A 17969-nucleotide genomic window follows, 5' to 3' on the forward strand; every position below is an offset into this window, starting at 1 on the left:
ATACTGATACTGTTGGACAATGTGTCCAATTCTGAACCCTCAATCTCACTCCTAAGTGAAAGAGTTCAAGAAGCAGAGCTCATAAAGGCTTCTCTGATACCATAAGCAAGCATGAGCCAATGACCAACTTAACCTACCAGCTTCAACTCAAACTCCTCTGTTCATCTGAGATGGGACAGAGATCTATCACAGAGCAGAGTTCCATTTAACCAGAAGTTGACAATAAGTTAGAAAAGACAGCAGTTTAAAATCAAATGATTACTTTGAAACTGCTTTCTTGTCCCCAAAGCAGGTAACTGAAGGCCTTTGGTAGCAAAACTTCCACCCCACAACACACAGATCTGGACTTGTCTTGTAGGATCTTTGCAGTGATTCAGAGACCCAGCAGTGCCTGACAGCAGCAGTGAGCACCAACACAGCAATCTGTCAACAGCTGAATGCATCCAACAAGGCTCTCATCTCAACCCTTAACAGGCATTACACACCTTCAGCTCTTGCAACACCTACACTGTTCCAGCTTGCAGTACATGCACTTGCTCTGTCTCATGAAGACTGCCATTAGTGTGTCACTGAAATCAGAAGGCAAGTGCAGCTGCTGTTTTGAGTTAGCTGCAGCAAGTTTTATCACCAGTTTTATGTCCATTCTGTACCAAACGCGCTTCCTCAACATGAAACAATACAGCCGATCTAAGGAAGATTTCTCTGCCTCTGAAGATGGACCTGAGATTTTAATATTCCTCCTTCTCCTGATCTAAAACTGACCCACCCACTATTGCTAGTAAATAAAGTTTTCATTTAAACACTCAGATTTAAGTTTATTCATACACAGCAAAAGTTCCACCTGTATATTAAAAACAAACAGATTAGAAGTAAATGTTTTATTCTTCCAACTAAATTCCAGTACTACAAGGGCAGTAAAACAATGATACACTGAAAAATTGCAGCAATAAACATTTGTTAAAGACTGATAGAATAAATAAAAACTACAAAAATGAGAAATCATATAAACCCATTCTTAACCCCCAAAAAAGTCATGGAATACAGAAATGCCCTCCTTCACTATTTCACAGGCAGTACTGTGGGCTATTTGCTTAAAATTGTCCTGGGATTACATTCTAACTTAACTGTGATTACAGCTCTGTTGTAGTGCACAGTTATGAAAACCACACTAACTTCAGTCAGAAGTGTCATTCTACATTTTTATTTACACAACCAGTGAAGGGCAACTTCTAGAACACCAGCTTTAATCCTTTACTTTTTCAAACTTATTAACATAAGAAGCCAAATCGTAATGATACAGCAAATGAGGCCACTGGTATTATTACAGGTAGCAAAGGTCCACATCCAGGTGGTACTGACATCAGGGAGCACTCCAAAACCAGTTGCTGCATAAGAGTGGTTGCCACTGACAAAAGCTTGAAATAACCTGTGTTCACAGGGGGGAAAAAATATGGCATTGCTGCAAGTCTTTACTGGGATAGCTTGCAACAATAAAACAGGGTGTATAGGGCAGCCCACATATGCAGAAAGTGTGATTCATGAAACATCTGGAAAGAGAGAAAAAAAGAGTTAATGACAGCAGTAATAAGTATCAGCTCTGTGCAAACTTTCTATGGTAGTATCAAAACTGGTTTCAAAACTAAAACCCCAGCATGCTATGGGAAAACAGTTCTAGATGTTTTAAACACAAACTGCATTTTCTCTCACACCTCCCTTTCAACCTCAATATTCCACATTTTTAATTTCAAGTATTTTATCTTGGAGCCTAGCAGCTTAACAGCAAACAATGGCCATTTAAATTATTGAACATTTAGTAACTCAATGCTGCTACAGGGACCAGAAGAAAGAGATACTCACAACTGGCAGGCTGTTCTCCATATCGTCGCATGATCTGATCATGCGTGAACTTCACAAATGCGTCATATTGTTCTGGAAGGATGAAGCAATAAAAGTATGAGTTTTAAGTTTAAATCAAGCAGAAAAAAACTTGGGGCTAATTTTTATACACAGAAATCATTCATGTTAAACACACCCCCAACTAGTACTAGTTTTAAATAACATAATACAGTTCATAGCTGCCATTTCCTTTTTATCCTTCAGAACAATTCAGCCAATGTCCCCTTAATTAAAAGGCTGTCCCTTACAAACTTCTGTAAATGAGAAAGATGGCAGTAAATTCAGAGAGAATTGTGCTGCACGTAACAAAAACCTCAATATACCTCACACCTGCTAAGTATCACACACTGCACTTTGAAGAAATTAAGTGTGCCCATTTTACAGATCCATAATGGGGGCAGAGTAGTTAAGGAAAACATGATATAAAGGTCAGTGCCAGGGTTGGAAACATAATTTGTCTGCTCCTACCACTACCAGATTTAAGAAAATTAATTTAATGAAATGGAAACACAGAAGTACAGGAAAGGGATTTGCTAGAGAGTTAGAGATTCTACTTGCTGACCACCAGATAATCAAAACCAAAAGAAACTGAAAGGATGAAATGCTAAGTGACTAACTTTTAAGTAATTTCAATCACAAAAGTAGCTACTATGGGAGACACACAGTTGATTGTGGACTGCATGAAAATGGTTAGTGTCATCTGAAATTTTGGTACAGAACGTACTTGGCCTTGAACTAAGCACCATTATTTCCTAGAAAGGTTACTCTTTCTACACACACATACATACAAATACATTCACAATATTTTATTCAGTTTTAATACTGCACTCATTAGCAGGATATCACCTTTCATAATTAGGAAATTGAACAAGGAGAGTAATATCTACCAGATGCCGCTCCTCTCCATTCCCCTTCCTCCCTTGTGGAAAAATACATGTGCAGCAATGTGGGGTGTTCTGAGAAAAGGGCAAGGTCAAAGAAGGCAATCTTCAACCAAAAATGCAGTTAGATTTGTAGTGGTTCCTAGTCCCACAGGTTTGCCCCAATAAAGTCCCCATCCTCTTGCAGGGATGAGCTTCACCTTTGAAGTAAACAGGGTATCAGTAATCAGCAAGTAGTGCAGCAGCAGCCCAAAGTACGGAGTGGACCCAAAGATCTAAGGACATTCATCCCTGACCAAGGGGGCCTGGGGTCAGCTCCCCTCTGCCAGAAGCAGCACCTGTTTCACTGCAGTTCTGACCAGCAGCTTTTCAGCAGCCATGCGAGGACTTCAGCCAAACAACAAAATAACACAGAGCAGATTGAAGGATCTAGTGCCCTGAAACCATTTCAAAAAATAACAGCAACTACAACTTTTCCTTAAAGTATGTATTAAAGGCTAAAATCAAACTTGCAAATGTTCTTCCTTGAAGGTGGAAGTCAATATACACAGCTGCTTTTTACCATCACCTCTGTTAGAAGTACAGCTTTGCAAATTTTTAAAATATCTAGTTACTATAAAGCCTTTTTCGTGACATTCAGAAGTTAAGCTATCCAAAGGCTGGAGCAGCCTACAGTGAACTACTTGAAAATTTAAGTGAACACTGCACAAACACATCACTGTATTATATACATCCTAAGTATTTTACGTCAGGTGGCTAAATTACATGAACACAGATACAATTACAATACTATAGAAGACTTTTTCACAAATTCTTTAAAACCTTTCAAGCTAGTATTTCCCTAAGGCTCTTGCAAAACCAAGGCTGCACCAACAGCAGCTTCAGTTTCTGGTAATGGAGGCAGGAAGAAAAATCAGGGCATTACAATGATCTGAGTTTTCCATTTACCAAACATTTATTCTGCATGGAAAGCAACTCTGCTTGCAAAGAATATGGGAGAAGGAAAGAATAGGCAGTATCTGACTAACTACCTACATGATGACTTGAAAATATCCAAGATGCAAACATTCACTTAAGTCACTTGAAAGAAGCTATTCAACTGAGATTTATTATGGAATTTCCAGTTATACTTCCTTTGACTTCACTTTTGTAACAAAGAGTATCACCTCACTGCATGAAGTTTAGAAAAGGATATAACCATTCCGTCGAACAACCGTAACTGGCCTTCTATGTAAGGAATTTATAAATTCTTTTGTCAGTCTTTGAATTCCCATATAATGTTGAAAATGTGTTACTGGCTTAATATATGTGCTGCAGTAACATGATCTTCCTAATTGCTCTTTGGTGAGCACCATGGTAAGAACAAGTAAACCTGAATCATCTCACTAAACCACAACTCCCAGATAGAATTCAGTCCCCTCTCTTTCCCAAAAACAACCCCAACAATGCTCCTTTTGGGACTGAGAGACAGAGCACATGTAAGGAACCTGACCAAGGGGCTTCCTGTGTAAAGAACTACAATCTTGTACTCCAAAAGTGTCTGGAACAAATGTAAATCTATCTGGTCTTCAAATGGTTATGATCCCTGCTAAATGAAATGCATTTAAGAAAATACAAGAAATGACCCAATTCCTAACATACATAAATTAGGAGAATAAAATTCTATAGAGTCCTAATTCATCAGGCTGAAGCAGGTTAAAAAAAACAGCACTGAAATGGAACACCAGGCCCACAGCAGCAAAAATATTCATGGCTCTAATTTTAGTTTTAAATAAATGCAGATTTAAGAGAGACACAGAACTATAGCAATTTCTTACACAGAAATGGCAGCTCAGCAAGTGCAGAACATGAACAGAACCTTGGGTGCAGAGACAATACTATCACAAGCAACCCACAAGCCTGGTGACCCTCTGCCTGTAAAGGGTTTTATTCCCACCTGAAGAGACCTGCCAACTGTAATTCTGATGTGTTTTTAGGTGGGAAGTGGAACAGCTGTAGGTATTCAAAAGCAAGTCTGCAGAAGAATGTGCTCAGATTTTCATTATCATCACACTAAATATTAAATTAGACTCCAAATCATACTGTGAAAGTATGAATGCGTAAGAATTTAGATGCTCAAATGCTAGCAAGAAACTCAGAGGTACAGGATCTTAAAAACTGAAGAAAGGTCATATTTACAATGCTGACATTACCATGATCTGTATGGAATGATAAGCTGGAATCAGGTGCCAGGAATTTCAGCTGAATTGTGAAATACAAGAATTCAACATGGAGCATCAGAAAAACAGCTGAAATGATTCTCAAGCAGATAACCAAACACTGCTGACAGCAGTGTAATGTTAAGTAAAGGGAAGAGAAAGGGAAATCTTAAGTACTGTCATCTTGCCAAATTCCAGAAAAAGGAAGTCAGTTCCCAAGCAGGAAAAAAACAAAACAAAAAACCAGTCCTTCAAAAAAGAGATCTAAAGGCAGACTTTCTGGAGGAAAAAAAAAAAAAAAAAAAAGAAGGGGAAACTGCAATTCAGACACAATAGCAAGAGAAAGTTCTAACTGAAATAGAACCACTGTCTGCACTGAGTAGTAATAACTAAGAGTCATACTTTCTATCCAAAGCAGCACAGAAGGAAAAAAAACCTATCAAAGGGAGTATTTATTTTTTTCCATGTCATGTACGCAACCCCATTCCTTCATGAGATTAGGTCAGAAAAAAACATACACTGTAACAAAAATAAGAGAAGTTTTAAGCTTCCAAACTCACTCTGATGTATATTATTCTGAACTATAACATACCTGCAAGTTTTGTGGTCAAAATTTCTTCATACTCTTCACGGATTTTCTCTTCACGTTCTTTCAGCAAACGTTCACAGATCATTCCAACTTGTCTGAGAGTAAACAGGGGCTGTTCTTTTTTCAATGGTGATGATGCTGCAGATGAAGTACCTAAGAGTAAATATTTGGGGATACCAATGTACAATTACAAGCAGATCAGAACCAATTTTTTATAATCTGTTTTTTTCACACCTTTTATATTAAAGGAACTTTACAAAACATTTGAAGACAATTTTCTCTGCCATTTGATCCTCCTAGTTACTACTGAAGCAGAACTGGATGCTCAAAAGGAAGCCATCTGCAATGGACAATACACACAACTATCAAAATCCCAAGAGTATCACACTTGAACTGTGAACACCATTTACATGGCAGTTGCCACATACAAATTTAAGCTTCTATTCTATATAATACATATAGTACAGTATATTGGTGCCAAGACAGCTGCTCTGCAAAAGCCTATTACAATATCTGTGACAGAGTAGGTAGGATGGTTTACTGAAAACAATGCCAGGTTTTTTTGTCCAACCAACTCTTTAAATGAAAACCTACCATCTTCCAGACCAATGCCCTTATTGCCAAAAAAAGCAGCAGTAACTAGTGGAATGTGTCACAACACAACAGGTAACAGGGAAAACTATTTACTCAAATGGAATCTGACAGAATAACAGAATACAGCAGAATTACACACAATTTATGGCCAAAGAACCAACAGTAACTGGTGAGACAGTGCCATAAAACACCAAGTAACTAGAAAAAATTGTTTACACAAGCAGAGTCTAAGAAAACAGAGGAAAATTACACAGAATTATCTGGGTACCTGGCAAAGCTGGTCCAGTAAGGAGAAATGCATGTGGCTGTGCATCAGTAGAACAACAAGGATCTGTCTGCTGGAAGCTATTTTCTAAATGTCTTCTCTTCTGCATGCGTTTGTACTCCTGTTTTATGTTGTACAGAATTTGTTCTAAAAAGAAAAAAATAACAAACAAAACCAAAACCCTAATATAATTATCTTTACATTTCATCATTTTCCTTGATTTTCACTCAAACATCAAATACTGTAGATAAGTAACAGGTGATAGAAGATAAACAGACTCCTAAAACATGACCTGTAAAACCCACATAAACTAATTAAAAGAAAGGTAACCCAGACTATTTTCAGTAGGAGAATGCTAGCAAAAATGTTCTTCATTAAGGTCAAGTATTGGCACCAGAGCACTGCTAACAAAAAAACCCAGCATCCTAAAATTTAGGAACGATACAATGAGCATGGATAAAGATTGGCAATAAAATTTATAGTGGTATTAATTATCTTTGCTTCATATATTTAACCTCTAATTAAATCTTTCACCCACACAGCATTTATCACTCACAGAGTTAACAGTAACAAGAGACTCTAGAATAAAACATCCACATAAATTGCCATTCCTATCTGTAGGTTTGAGTGGCCTGCTTCACAGGCAGCACAGTGAAGAGGAAAACACAATTTAGACAGTATGCATTAAGCACCTACTGCTTAAGATATCAAAGAATTGGAAGCTGACAAGAAAAATACAAAAGCTTTCCACAACATTTTTGACAGCCTCAAATTTGTCCAAATAAATGGATCAACAGTCTTCTTTAAAGGAATATGGTAATATGCAGTGCAGTTTTTGATTGTAATGAATAAAGTACATCAAATTATTTTAATAATCTCATCTCCACTGTAGAATCATAAGGGAAAAAGTAATCCTTGCAACAGGAACCAATCCTGTGTGCCTTCTCTCTGAAATTCCACATACCAAATGGCATTCAGGTGCATCAATGGCCTAACTGGGAATGTTAAATTTTCAAGGAAAAAAAGTAATTTTCTATTTTTTACATAAGACCTTCCCATAAAGAAATTTCCAAACACTCTCCTCCTTTATGAGAACTCTTACTTTAAAATACTCAAATGCAGTAAGAAAAAGATTACTTGCATGATTGCCTTCCACTGACACTTCTACAATTTTAGCAAGGACAACTTTCCAAAACTCAGGTACATATAAATCTGTTTGATCATGTCAGAGTTACAAAGGACTCTACTCAGAACCTTCCTATTTCTGTCGCATTTTGCCAATACCACGAAAACTTAAACCAAATTTCATGTTTGTAATCCCTATGCTACTGAGCTTACATATCTGAACACTTCTAAAAAGGAACCATGTGATTGATGCAGGTAACTTCAGCTACCACTGTCTTCAGTCAGTTGGCTGAAGCCTCTGCTAGACCAAGTGGAAGCAAACACCAATTCTCCGCTGATGTCTAAATACTGTCATGATTCAATTTCATGAGTCAGTCTAGAGATTTCCAATTTATAAAAAGAGAGGAAACTGTTTTGAATCAACGAAGGAGCTTCTTGGATTTTGTCCTTTGATTAAGGACTTGATAACTTTTCAGTCCCATGCCTGTAGCTCTACAATTTTCAACTCTAATGGGAGGTCAGTAATATGGTTCAAAGCAGCAAATGCAGAAGACATTAATACAACAGTAATAAAAAAGCACAGCAGGTAAATTAAGAGAAGGAACCACAAGAAAGTGGTGCAGGGGGATGGAGGATTCATACTTTCTGTAGTACAAGGTACATACACTCCTGTATGGTACATAAATCCCGTAAACTACATAAATCATGCTAAGACATAGTCAGGCTTCCAAAATTAAACAGAATCCCATGCAGAGTTGGTCATGTGCATACACACATCAGTTAGAGAACCACCTAACAATATTTATACTGATACTATTTATACATTTATAATGGCATTATGGTGGTAGAACAATACCTCTCCTCAAAATCAAGCGCTGTTCTGGCTGCAGTGATACTGCATAATTTTGAATGGGAACCAAATTAGCTGATAGGATCATCTGTCCTAAAGCATGTTTACACTACAAGAAACATGACTGCGCATATTCACACTGCATTTGTATTAACTGAAGAACATAAGAGACCATGACCATCCTTTACTATGACTACTTTGTCCTGGCTGTACTTTCCCAACTCCATGTGACCTGCGAAAAAAAAATCAGCCAAATTTCAGGTGTAACAACTAAGATAAATATCTTTTCTACAGTTCTCCTTTTATCTTTTTGCAGAAACATTCTCAAACCACATTAACCACCAAAATCATTAAGGAAAATAAACATAAATAGTCTGGCCAACACTCCTAGAGTTAAATCAAAACAACAAAGGAGCCATGTCTCCTTGAATCCTAACAAACCCTTGAAATTAAACAAGGAATAATTTAGAGAAAATGTTAAAACACCAGCCAGAAGAGAAGGAACAAAAGCAAAGGAGGGGTGTGGGGGAAACAGGGAGAGGATGAAGAGAAATCAGGTGTGGACTTTGGGAAAACAGGAACAACTAGGATAGAAAATTATGATTTGTGCACCAAAGATATATGATTCTATTCCAAATTATACTGAATTGTGGGCAAGAAGTCTTAATTATATTACAGCAATTTCATCTACTTATAATTTGGCAACACTTTTTAAATTGTCACCTTCATATATTGCTGTCAAAATCAAAAATCTCTAGAAACACTACGGACAGATACTAGAAGAGCCCCCTCCTAACAAAGCCACCTAACAAAGTTAGCATTACAATGACTTCAGCTAAAGGCATAGAACTAAGCAAACTTAAAGAGAAAGGACTATTTAAACATGACACTGCCTACACTGCAAACAGTAACCAGGAGAAAAAAAGCCTGAAATGTTAAGCACTGACTGAACACTTGCTAAGCATGTCCATAACCTGTTCTGGTAAATTGTATTCCTCTGTTCAGACTAACTTAGAAGATTTAAGGCACAACAGCTCAGCACAGAGAACTGGACCGTAAGGTGTACTCAGTACCTTGCTGATAGGAGACAAGGAGACTGACTCATCTCATACTTCCCGATTTCCACCACTTATAAAATGGAGATTAACAGTCAGGAAACCCAAGTTTAACACAGCACCAAACTTTTAATGATTTCTCACATGAATCATGAGACCAGGAATACTTCAAATAAAGCAGGCACATTTTTGTATCAGCAAAGACTAAGCACAGATATTCTTATTAAGTTACAGTAGCATAAAATCTTACTCTTAAAACAAAACCGCTTCACTGTGAAGTGCAATGTAAGCCTGCAAGTATTTATGACTCATTTTAAATGAAAATCTCAATGCCAAATTAAAATAATCTAACGCAGTAAGAAAAACTATTTAAATGCACCAAGTTACTTCTCCCATTTTTGGTTCTGTTTCATAATTCCACACAAATGTATTAACAACATTTTTATAGCACTTGCAGGAAGCAACTGAAATACTAAGGTAGTGCAAATCAGACAACTTCTGAACACCACCTATACAGCAGACATCTAAATCTAAAGACTTTTAAAACTCTGACCCAGTTAAACAAAGCTTAGAATTAGTAGATCCAACCTACTTTTGCCTCCAGAAAACTTCCCTGCTTTTTCAAGCTCAGTTTTTTAACTTCTCCAGCTTCCAATTATTTCTGACTATTCTCTCTGCAGTGCACAACTGAACTAAATAAAATGTGCACTGAAGTGGTGTCAAACACAGAACAGTATTTTTATGTGCCTCAGTGTGGAGGCCTGAATTGTCCTTTTAAACAGTGACATGCATTTTAATTAACAAATTATTTTACATATAAGAACTTAGAATCTGAAAGTGCACTCATTAAAGAAAATCTACTGTCACCTTAAGACTATAAAATTAAAGTGAGATCTTGCATCACATACATTACAACTTCTTAGATATTTTAAATAAAAGCTTTCATACACCTTGAACATACAAACAACAAGTTCAAACCAGATATTGTACATGAGACAATGATTTGATCTGAAATGATAAACTGAGTATATTTAATATGATGAAACACACATCACTGTGACCTATCCTCAGTTTATTTGTGATTTCACTCTATCCCCTGTGCTCAGTGTTTCCTACTGGTTAGAGATGCCTCTGAAGGCGCAGAGCTATTTAACAGGAAACACCAGGCAGAGGTGCTAAAACTGAAAATTAGACTTGTCAAATATGGTGTAGCAGCAAGAAAAAGCCATACTGCTAACACACCAAAATGAATTAGTACTTTATAAATTGCATTTCAAATACAATATTACTATGACTCTCTACCAGTTACACAAGAATCTGTTTTATGCCCCTTTCTCCTTCAGGTTCAAGACTAAGATTAAGAAGGACAAATGAAAACTATCATTGCCTCACCATAACCACCAAAGGCATCAGAGATTCAGACAAATACACCTGAATGCAATGAAATAGCTGGATACTCTTTTTTATCCAGACCTGTATACTGAGAGAATAAAGCTGAGTACATAGGTTAGGTTTTGCATTAAGATCTTTCAGAACTTAAGATGTCATCTGGAGAACAAAGATTTCCAAATGAAGAGAAGATGAAATAAGAACAGGGCAAAATAGAGTTCAAGTTTGACATCTGAAATATGACTGTCACATTAATGGATTACAAAGCCAAATATTAATTTCCAAGGAGCAATGTAGTCTTCCTACTTTCTTTAATTCATGATAAGAAGTCAAGTAAATATTTTTCAAAATTCTGCCATCTAATTACTTCATCCTGACACGTAATTACCTAGAAAATATGTACAAAGGAGACACCAGTTCAATTTAAAAAGTTAACATGGCAAACAATTATTTTCTCCTTTTAATAACTGCTTATCAACTATGAAGGTGCTGACTGTTTTACCTGAAGGACTTTCTTTGGGCTTTTTAAACTAGCATCTCAATCTCTCATCACAGTTCCTGGCTTCTCTCATTTAGCTAAAGGAAAATTCAGCAAAACACACAGGAAGGTGACTCAATGTGCTGAAATCAGAGTAGCAGTCTTCCTGGCCTGAAATGGAACCTTTAGCTCAGGTTTCAGTTTGCAATGTCACCATTCAATGTATGCATTCAAACTTAAAGCATGCCTGAGATTTCTTCTAAGTAATCAATCAAATGTTATTCTGATGTCAGTGGCATACATCTTTAGGGATTTTAACTTCTGTTAAAACAAAACTGCTCCACTGTCCTAGTTGAAATTAACATATAACGTAGTTCCGTTAGACCTTCAACCTCATTCGACACCTAGGTGATGTTACCACATTCCTACTTTTGGTCTCCCCACCAGACTACTGACATACAATGTTGATTTTAAGATTCCAGTTTCCTCAAACGCAGAACTGCAGCAGAGCAATGGGTAAAAGTATTCCTCAGGGGTTTTTTTCTACTTAACCAGGGAACCCTGGCAGAGATAGAAATTAAAACAACCCAAATATTCCTCTTGCTCTCTTGCTTTGGTCTCAGATATCAACCACTCCACTTATGCTTCTCAATTAGGCACGTTAAGAGGTTAGTTACAGAACGTATACTTTTGGAAAGCATGCTCCCCCTCAGAGGAGTATGCTCTAAGCCGGAGAAAAAAAAGATAAGGGGTGCATGCTGACACCTCACAGCCCCTGGCTATAGCTACAGAACAGAAACAGCTTGCCATGGACTGGGGCACAGAGCAGAGCGCCTCACAAGATCTAGTTACTCCAGGTTTCAGGCTAACAAAAGTTCTGGCTCTCCCACAAGAGGGATGCTCACATATGCATTAGCTCATTCTGCAAATGTGTTATTTCTGGAAGTCCCTGTTCTCCTGATCAAGGGATTGAGGAATGAAAAATAAATCAAGCAATGCAAAATGTATTAGACACAGCAATTAGATCTTTCCCTTCACATAAAAAATTGTCACATTACATTTATCAGACTTGCCACTGAAACAAAAAAAAGCAGCTTCAACATTTTATGACATCTTCAACCAAGGGTATTTAACATTTACAGTCACCATGGGCATCTATACAGAAACTTCTCATAGAAATTAAATTATGAAGTCTAGATGCAGCCATTACGTGACTTTTTTTAAGGGGTGGGAATGTTTTGTTTTTTCAGATCCTAATGATTTCTGCAATACTGGAGAGCAATGAGAGACTTGGCATTTTACCAAGATAATTTAGCAATAAATACACATGTGAATAAGTTAACAAAACAGAAATTAAGAAGAAAGAGATGCAGCACTACTAGTATGTAACACTCCAAAGCCACTGGATCTGTTAATTTAAAAGCTAAACCTATGCTTGGCCATTGCCTGACCAAGTTTCAGACAGGAGTTCCGTTTACTCAAGGGGCAACTCAAAGGTCATAGGAGGACAGCCCACGGGGAAGACTAACTGTTCTTCCTATACAAAAAGGTCAAAGACATTTTCTTGCATTAACTTTGAAAAACTGTGTCAATTATATCAATCTTATTCCAGACTATTCTGTGAAAGAGAAAGGACATACTAAAGGCAAATTCATCTACCTTCTGTTTGTAGAGTCCCCCATGAGAGGCCTGTTCTTAACAGCTCCACCCACTATGGTTTTTAGTTTGCAACATTAGTTAGTTGCTGGGGAAGTGTTGAGGCCGTTGAGTGCTTCAGATGGAGGAAAAACTGCATGCACTGAAGTCGGTAGATTTTTAAATTATTCCATCCTTTTTGACTGCATAAAGGTCTTTCAAGTTAACCTGTGGCTTTGGATGAAGTGTGGAAAAAAAACCTGTGATCTCAGTCTGTCTTCAGAGTTTCTATGTACCAAGAATCAGGAGATTTAAATCCCTAAAATCAACATTATTTCTCTCTTCTGTCCCCCAAGTTTCTTTCAACGGTATTCCCCCCACTGTAGCTTCGATCTCAGAAATATCCAGACATGCAGGTTTTCAACAACTAACCTACCTCTGAATTTAAAAAATTGAAGTGTCATTTTTTTCTCTTTTCTCTCCACTCCCAAACAATCTATCACCTGGGTAAAAATGCAAACAATGGTTCCAAAACATCCAGCAGAGGACAAAGAAGTAATATTGCCAATGTTTTCTCCTATCATCCTTGATTTCCTTTAATAGCTTTGAAACAGAAAAGCACCCTCTGGACTTTAGAGGAAACCCAACAAGTGTATGCATAACACATAGGCAGCATCCAGACCCAGGTGCAGTTATTCTGATTACACAGAATAGACTCATTTACAGCTAGAACTTAAATGAAACTAAAACTCATCTGCAGTATTCAAGCAGTAGAAAAATATTTAAGAGGAGCCACTCTTTCAAAACTAAACCAGTATGACACCAGGCAGGTATGTTCTGCACTGCTTATAGTGAACATCGTTTTAAAACCATCATTCCACATGCAAATAATGCTATTCAAAAATTAGCAAATGTAGCTATGAGTATGCTCAAGCCAGTAAGCACAATTCCACAGAAAGTACAGACTGTAAAGCCACAATTGCAGTTTGGCTGCCAAATTCACCAAGAAACTGGAAGTGACCTAACAGCTGTTCAAATAACCACAAAATATTAAAACACTCTTGCGAGAGATAAATTTCATCCTGAATAAGACTACCCTCTCTCAGACAGACATTGGTTATTTGTCTATGACCACTCTATACAGACAGCTGTTTTCTCAAATGACTACCACACTATATTCTCAGTACACCCCTCCATCAATCTGTATTCTGCTTCCAGATAATTTGTTTTTGAAATGATGAACGATGTGGTTAAGAAGTTCTGGTGCTGATATGGTCTCCACTGTGTGAAGTTAAACTCTACCAGGTCAGAATATCAGACAGAAGAAAAACGTTTAAGCATGAACTTAAAGTCTAAGCATCAGGTCCTTTACATCCGGAACCCTGATTTCATAGGAACATTAATTCTCATCACGCAAAATTTAGACAGACACTTTTCAAGTCAACCGAATTCTGGCATTTGTTAATAAATTTCCCAACACAAAATCTAACACAAAATGGTGACTCAGGAACACTTTTTAAATTGGACTTGAATTCTTTTCATACATACTGCATGATTTCTCTGACTCTAATGCAGACATCTGCATCAGAAATTGTTGTGTGAACTCATTTTACAGTCAATGGAAAGCAATACATATTTCTGGAGCACACTAGACCTCAACCTAAGTCAGTACTCTAGAATAAACCATCTGATTCTTCCAAGTGACTACCAGGAAAAATGCAAACTATTAGCTCAAAGGTACATTTACAAAATTAGATGAATCACACACAACCTTTCAACTGGCCCCTTTAAAATTATGAGCCCTAATTTGCTCAGTGAGGGTTGAAATGAAATATACAATGTGATAATACCCCCAAATTCAACTGAAACTAAAAGCTAAGCAAGCTGATTAACAGATACACTTATACCAGCACGGTATAAGGATTTTTTTTCTGTAACAGAAACCACAGAGGGAGCTTTTAAGCAAAACCCATGTAAAAGTGCACAACTTCTAAATGCTTCAAGTTTTGCTTAGGAGCATTCAAGTGCTGTACCAGACATTTTGATTTACTGTCATTCATTCCTCATTACATTAAACGCATTTTTTATATATAAAATACATCCTTGTCTATACAGAAATCACCTTTTCACATGGATTTGCACCTCTGATTTTCACAGAAGATAAAGAGGCCTGTATTTGCTTTATTTCAGTAACATTTCAGTTTTTAAGCCCTTCAGAATGTTTAGGTATTAGGTTCAGAAGCTTAGATATTACCTCAAGTACTGCTGTAGGTTGTCTCTTCTGAAAATTCTATTGATTTGCCTCCTTTCAGCAATACATATTTACTGGCCAGACAGTATTTAATATTAAATATTCAGAACCTAAGCTCTCCAACCCCCAAAAAAATCATTGCAAAGAAGTAACACTTATCCTCTAAAACCATCAAATTAGGTCTGAGTTTAAATATCTGTTTCAAAGTACATGTAATGCCTCGCTGTACCAGGGAGTGCCATCCATCACAACTCTCATCCCAGACCGCTGACTCATTCAAGATCCTTTCCTAGAGGTTCAAAAAAATATCAAGGCACTGATGCCAAGTTTTACACTGTATGCCCTCTGTATTTCCTCCATAGCAATTTTTTATTATTTGATTAAAACCTGTAAAAATGTATTGTACGGTACCGTTTTATGAACTAAGAATATTGAAACAAGGCACTGTCCTACGAATTTGAACGTTCAAACTTAGTGCTTGGTAACCTGGAGCCAACTTTCGTTATAAAAGGGAGTACCAAATACAACAGCGGAAGGAATTCTGCTGTAACAACTGCAGAGAGCTTTTTTTTTCCTGCACACAAAGGACACGGATACATCCATACCTCGGCGCTACAGCCGCTTATGGCCGCGACCTGCACCGTCCCTGAATGCATTGCTGGAAGCTGCCCACTGGACTAAGCATGGCACTGGCCAGTCAATCCTGCGGGCCCAGCCAAGATTCGTTCCTTTCTTCTCTCCCTACCCGCTGCTAAAAAGAATTCGGTTGATTTTTAATTGACAACCATTTCACAAGCAGACCTCGAGCTTTCAGGGCCGCCGGTTGACTCATCTCTCGTACCTTAAGAATGTAAATGGGTTTCGTTCTTGCCCCGCGTCTCCCAGACAAGAGAAGGAGACCGCCCGATTCCATTTTATCTGCCCTAAAGGCAACTCTCACCCTTGCAGACAACCGCTTTTAACGCCCGGTTTTCCTATGGAACTTTTAAGGATACCACAGAAGGGGTTATCCGGGACGATAGCCCGTATTAAGGGACTGGGAAGTGGGATTACCCCTTTGTTTTATCCGCTTTTGCTTTTTCCCACTGGCGTTTTGCGGGTGATGGATGACAGGCCGGCCTCCCCGCCCTGCCCCCCTCGCCCTCCCCCGATGTCTGAGCAACGGGAGGAGGTGCCGCCGCCTCGACCCACCGATAATGGCTGCGAGGAGGGATCGACTGGGGCCCTGCCGACTCCCGACCCCAGCCCCACCTCCGTCACACCCCCCTCCCCTGCCGCCCCCAGCGTTTCCGCAGCTCGACTCGCCCCTGCGGCTCTCCTTGCCACATCCAGGCACCCATGGAACAGGAGGGGAGGAAAAAAAAAAAAAAAGAAAAAAAAAAAAGAAAAAAAAAGAAAAAAAGAAAAAAAAAAAAAAGCTGGCCTCCTCCTTTCCTTGGATCGAGCTTTTCCCCGGCAGTACCCCCAGCCCCCACACCCCGTCCGCCGCTCGGGTCCCTTTCTCCAGTCTTAACCCCCGCCTTCACCGACCCCTTTCCTATGGCCACCCGCCCGCGTCGGCTCAACCCGCCCCCCCCCTTCTTCCTCCCGGTCCCTCCTCCTCCTCCCCCTCCTCTCCTGCTGCAAACGGCCATTTCTATTGTGTCGCTCGGTGCCAAGCCGAGCAGGAATCGCCCCGGCCGCTGCCAGCCGCACAGCCCGGCAGAAAATGGCTGGACGAGGACGCCGGACCCACCCAACACCCCCCCGCCCCTCTTCCCCGCTTCCCGGCCGCCTTCCCGGCCCCCTCCCCGCCGAACTGGCCCCGGGGGGGGGCTGCCGGGCGCAGGGAGTGCCGCGTCCCTCACCTGTGGTGAGCCGGGACGACACCTCTCCGAAGGGCGAGGGCTCCATGCGCAGGTATTTCTGCGGGGAGGAGGCAGCGGCGGCGAAGGAGGAGGAGGCGGCTGAGGCCGGGGCTGACAATGGCGCACATCGCCTTCGCTTCGGGGACGCCGGGCTCAGCAGCGGGTCGAAATCCAGAGTCCTTTTCAAAGTGGCGCCGCAAGCCATGGCGCGGAGCGGCCAAGGGGGCTCGGAGCGAGGGGCACTGGTGGAGGCAGCAGCAGCCGGCCCTGCCCAGAGGCGTCTTCCCCGCTGTCTGGAGTGGGCTGGGGGGGAGGGAAGGGAAAGGAGGGGGCGGCTGCGTCAGGGCCGCCTCCGCCGCCTCCCCGCCGGCCTCTCTCTAGGGAGCGGCCCCGGCAGCGGCAGCAGCAGCCCCGGTTCAGTCCGGCTGGATCTCCGCTCTCCCCGTCCGCTCCGCCCTGCCCGGCCGGGACAAATTTCGCCCGCGGCCGGTGGCGGGGCACGAACAGTGCCGAGGGCCGCGGTGCCGGTCCCAGATGCGCGGTGCGGGGCGGCCGATGCGGGGCGATGGCGATGGCGGGGCCCGGGCGGCGGCGATGGCGGCGGCGATGGCGCTCCCGGCCGTAACCCCCGCACCAGCAATATGGCGTCAACAACAACGCCGCCGGTTCAAACGCCAGTCCCCCCCCGCCGCAGAGGCTCACGGGACTCGTGGTTTCCCCGCCCCGGCCCCGCCGCTCAAAGGCAGGATGGACCCTGGGGGGTTGGGACTACAGCCCCCGGCGTGCATCGCGCCAGCAGGGTAGGCTTCCGGGTTCTGGTTTAAATCCCCCCTGGGAGGGTGCGGGCTGGGGTGTGGATGGAGGACGCGGCGGGACCCCGGGGGAGGGCTGGCCGGTCCCCTTAGGACGCGGGGAC

At 40.6% G+C, this 17969-nt stretch overlaps 1 protein-coding gene across 3 annotated transcripts; it reads right to left on the reverse strand.

Moving 5' to 3' along the window:
- Positions 1 to 863: 863 nt before the first annotated feature.
- Positions 864 to 17756, reverse strand: AKIRIN2 (akirin 2). 3 transcript variants are annotated; one of them, XM_058834559.1, is made up of 5 exons: positions 17054 to 17756; positions 6427 to 6570; positions 5568 to 5702; positions 1858 to 1929; positions 864 to 1547 (listed from the first exon to the last, which is right to left on the reverse strand). In XM_058834559.1, exons 1-5 carry the CDS (start codon positions 17256 to 17258, stop codon positions 1537 to 1539), a joined length of 567 nt encoding a protein of 188 aa, XP_058690542.1. In that variant the 5' UTR covers positions 17259 to 17756; the 3' UTR covers positions 864 to 1536. The 3 variants fall into 3 exon arrangements, with proteins under 3 accessions (XP_058690542.1, XP_058690541.1, XP_058690540.1); XM_058834558.1 differs by having other exon boundaries at positions 5568 to 5717; positions 17054 to 17751; XM_058834557.1 differs by lacking the exon at positions 864 to 1547 and having other exon boundaries at positions 1796 to 1929; positions 5568 to 5717; positions 17054 to 17755.
- Positions 17757 to 17969: the final 213 nt, after the last annotated feature.

Source organism: Poecile atricapillus, chromosome 3 (genome assembly GCF_030490865.1).
Source record: "Poecile atricapillus isolate bPoeAtr1 chromosome 3, bPoeAtr1.hap1, whole genome shotgun sequence".
NCBI classification, from domain to species: domain Eukaryota; kingdom Metazoa; phylum Chordata; class Aves; order Passeriformes; family Paridae; genus Poecile; species Poecile atricapillus.

Excerpts from the sequence above, each read along its gene's own strand:
- AKIRIN2 (XM_058834557.1), bottom strand. The coding sequence starts at position 17,258 with ATGGCTTGCGGCGCCACTTTGAAAAGGACTCTGGATTTCGACCCGCTG. Across the intron at positions 6,571-17,053 it reads GTCGTCCCGGCTCACCACAG|AACAAATTCTGTACAACATA; the intron begins GTGAGGGACGCG and ends TTTTCTTTTTAG. Across the intron at positions 5,718-6,426 it reads TACTGGACCAGCTTTGCCAG|GTACTTCATCTGCAGCATCA; the intron begins GTACCCAGATAA and ends ATTTACTCTTAG.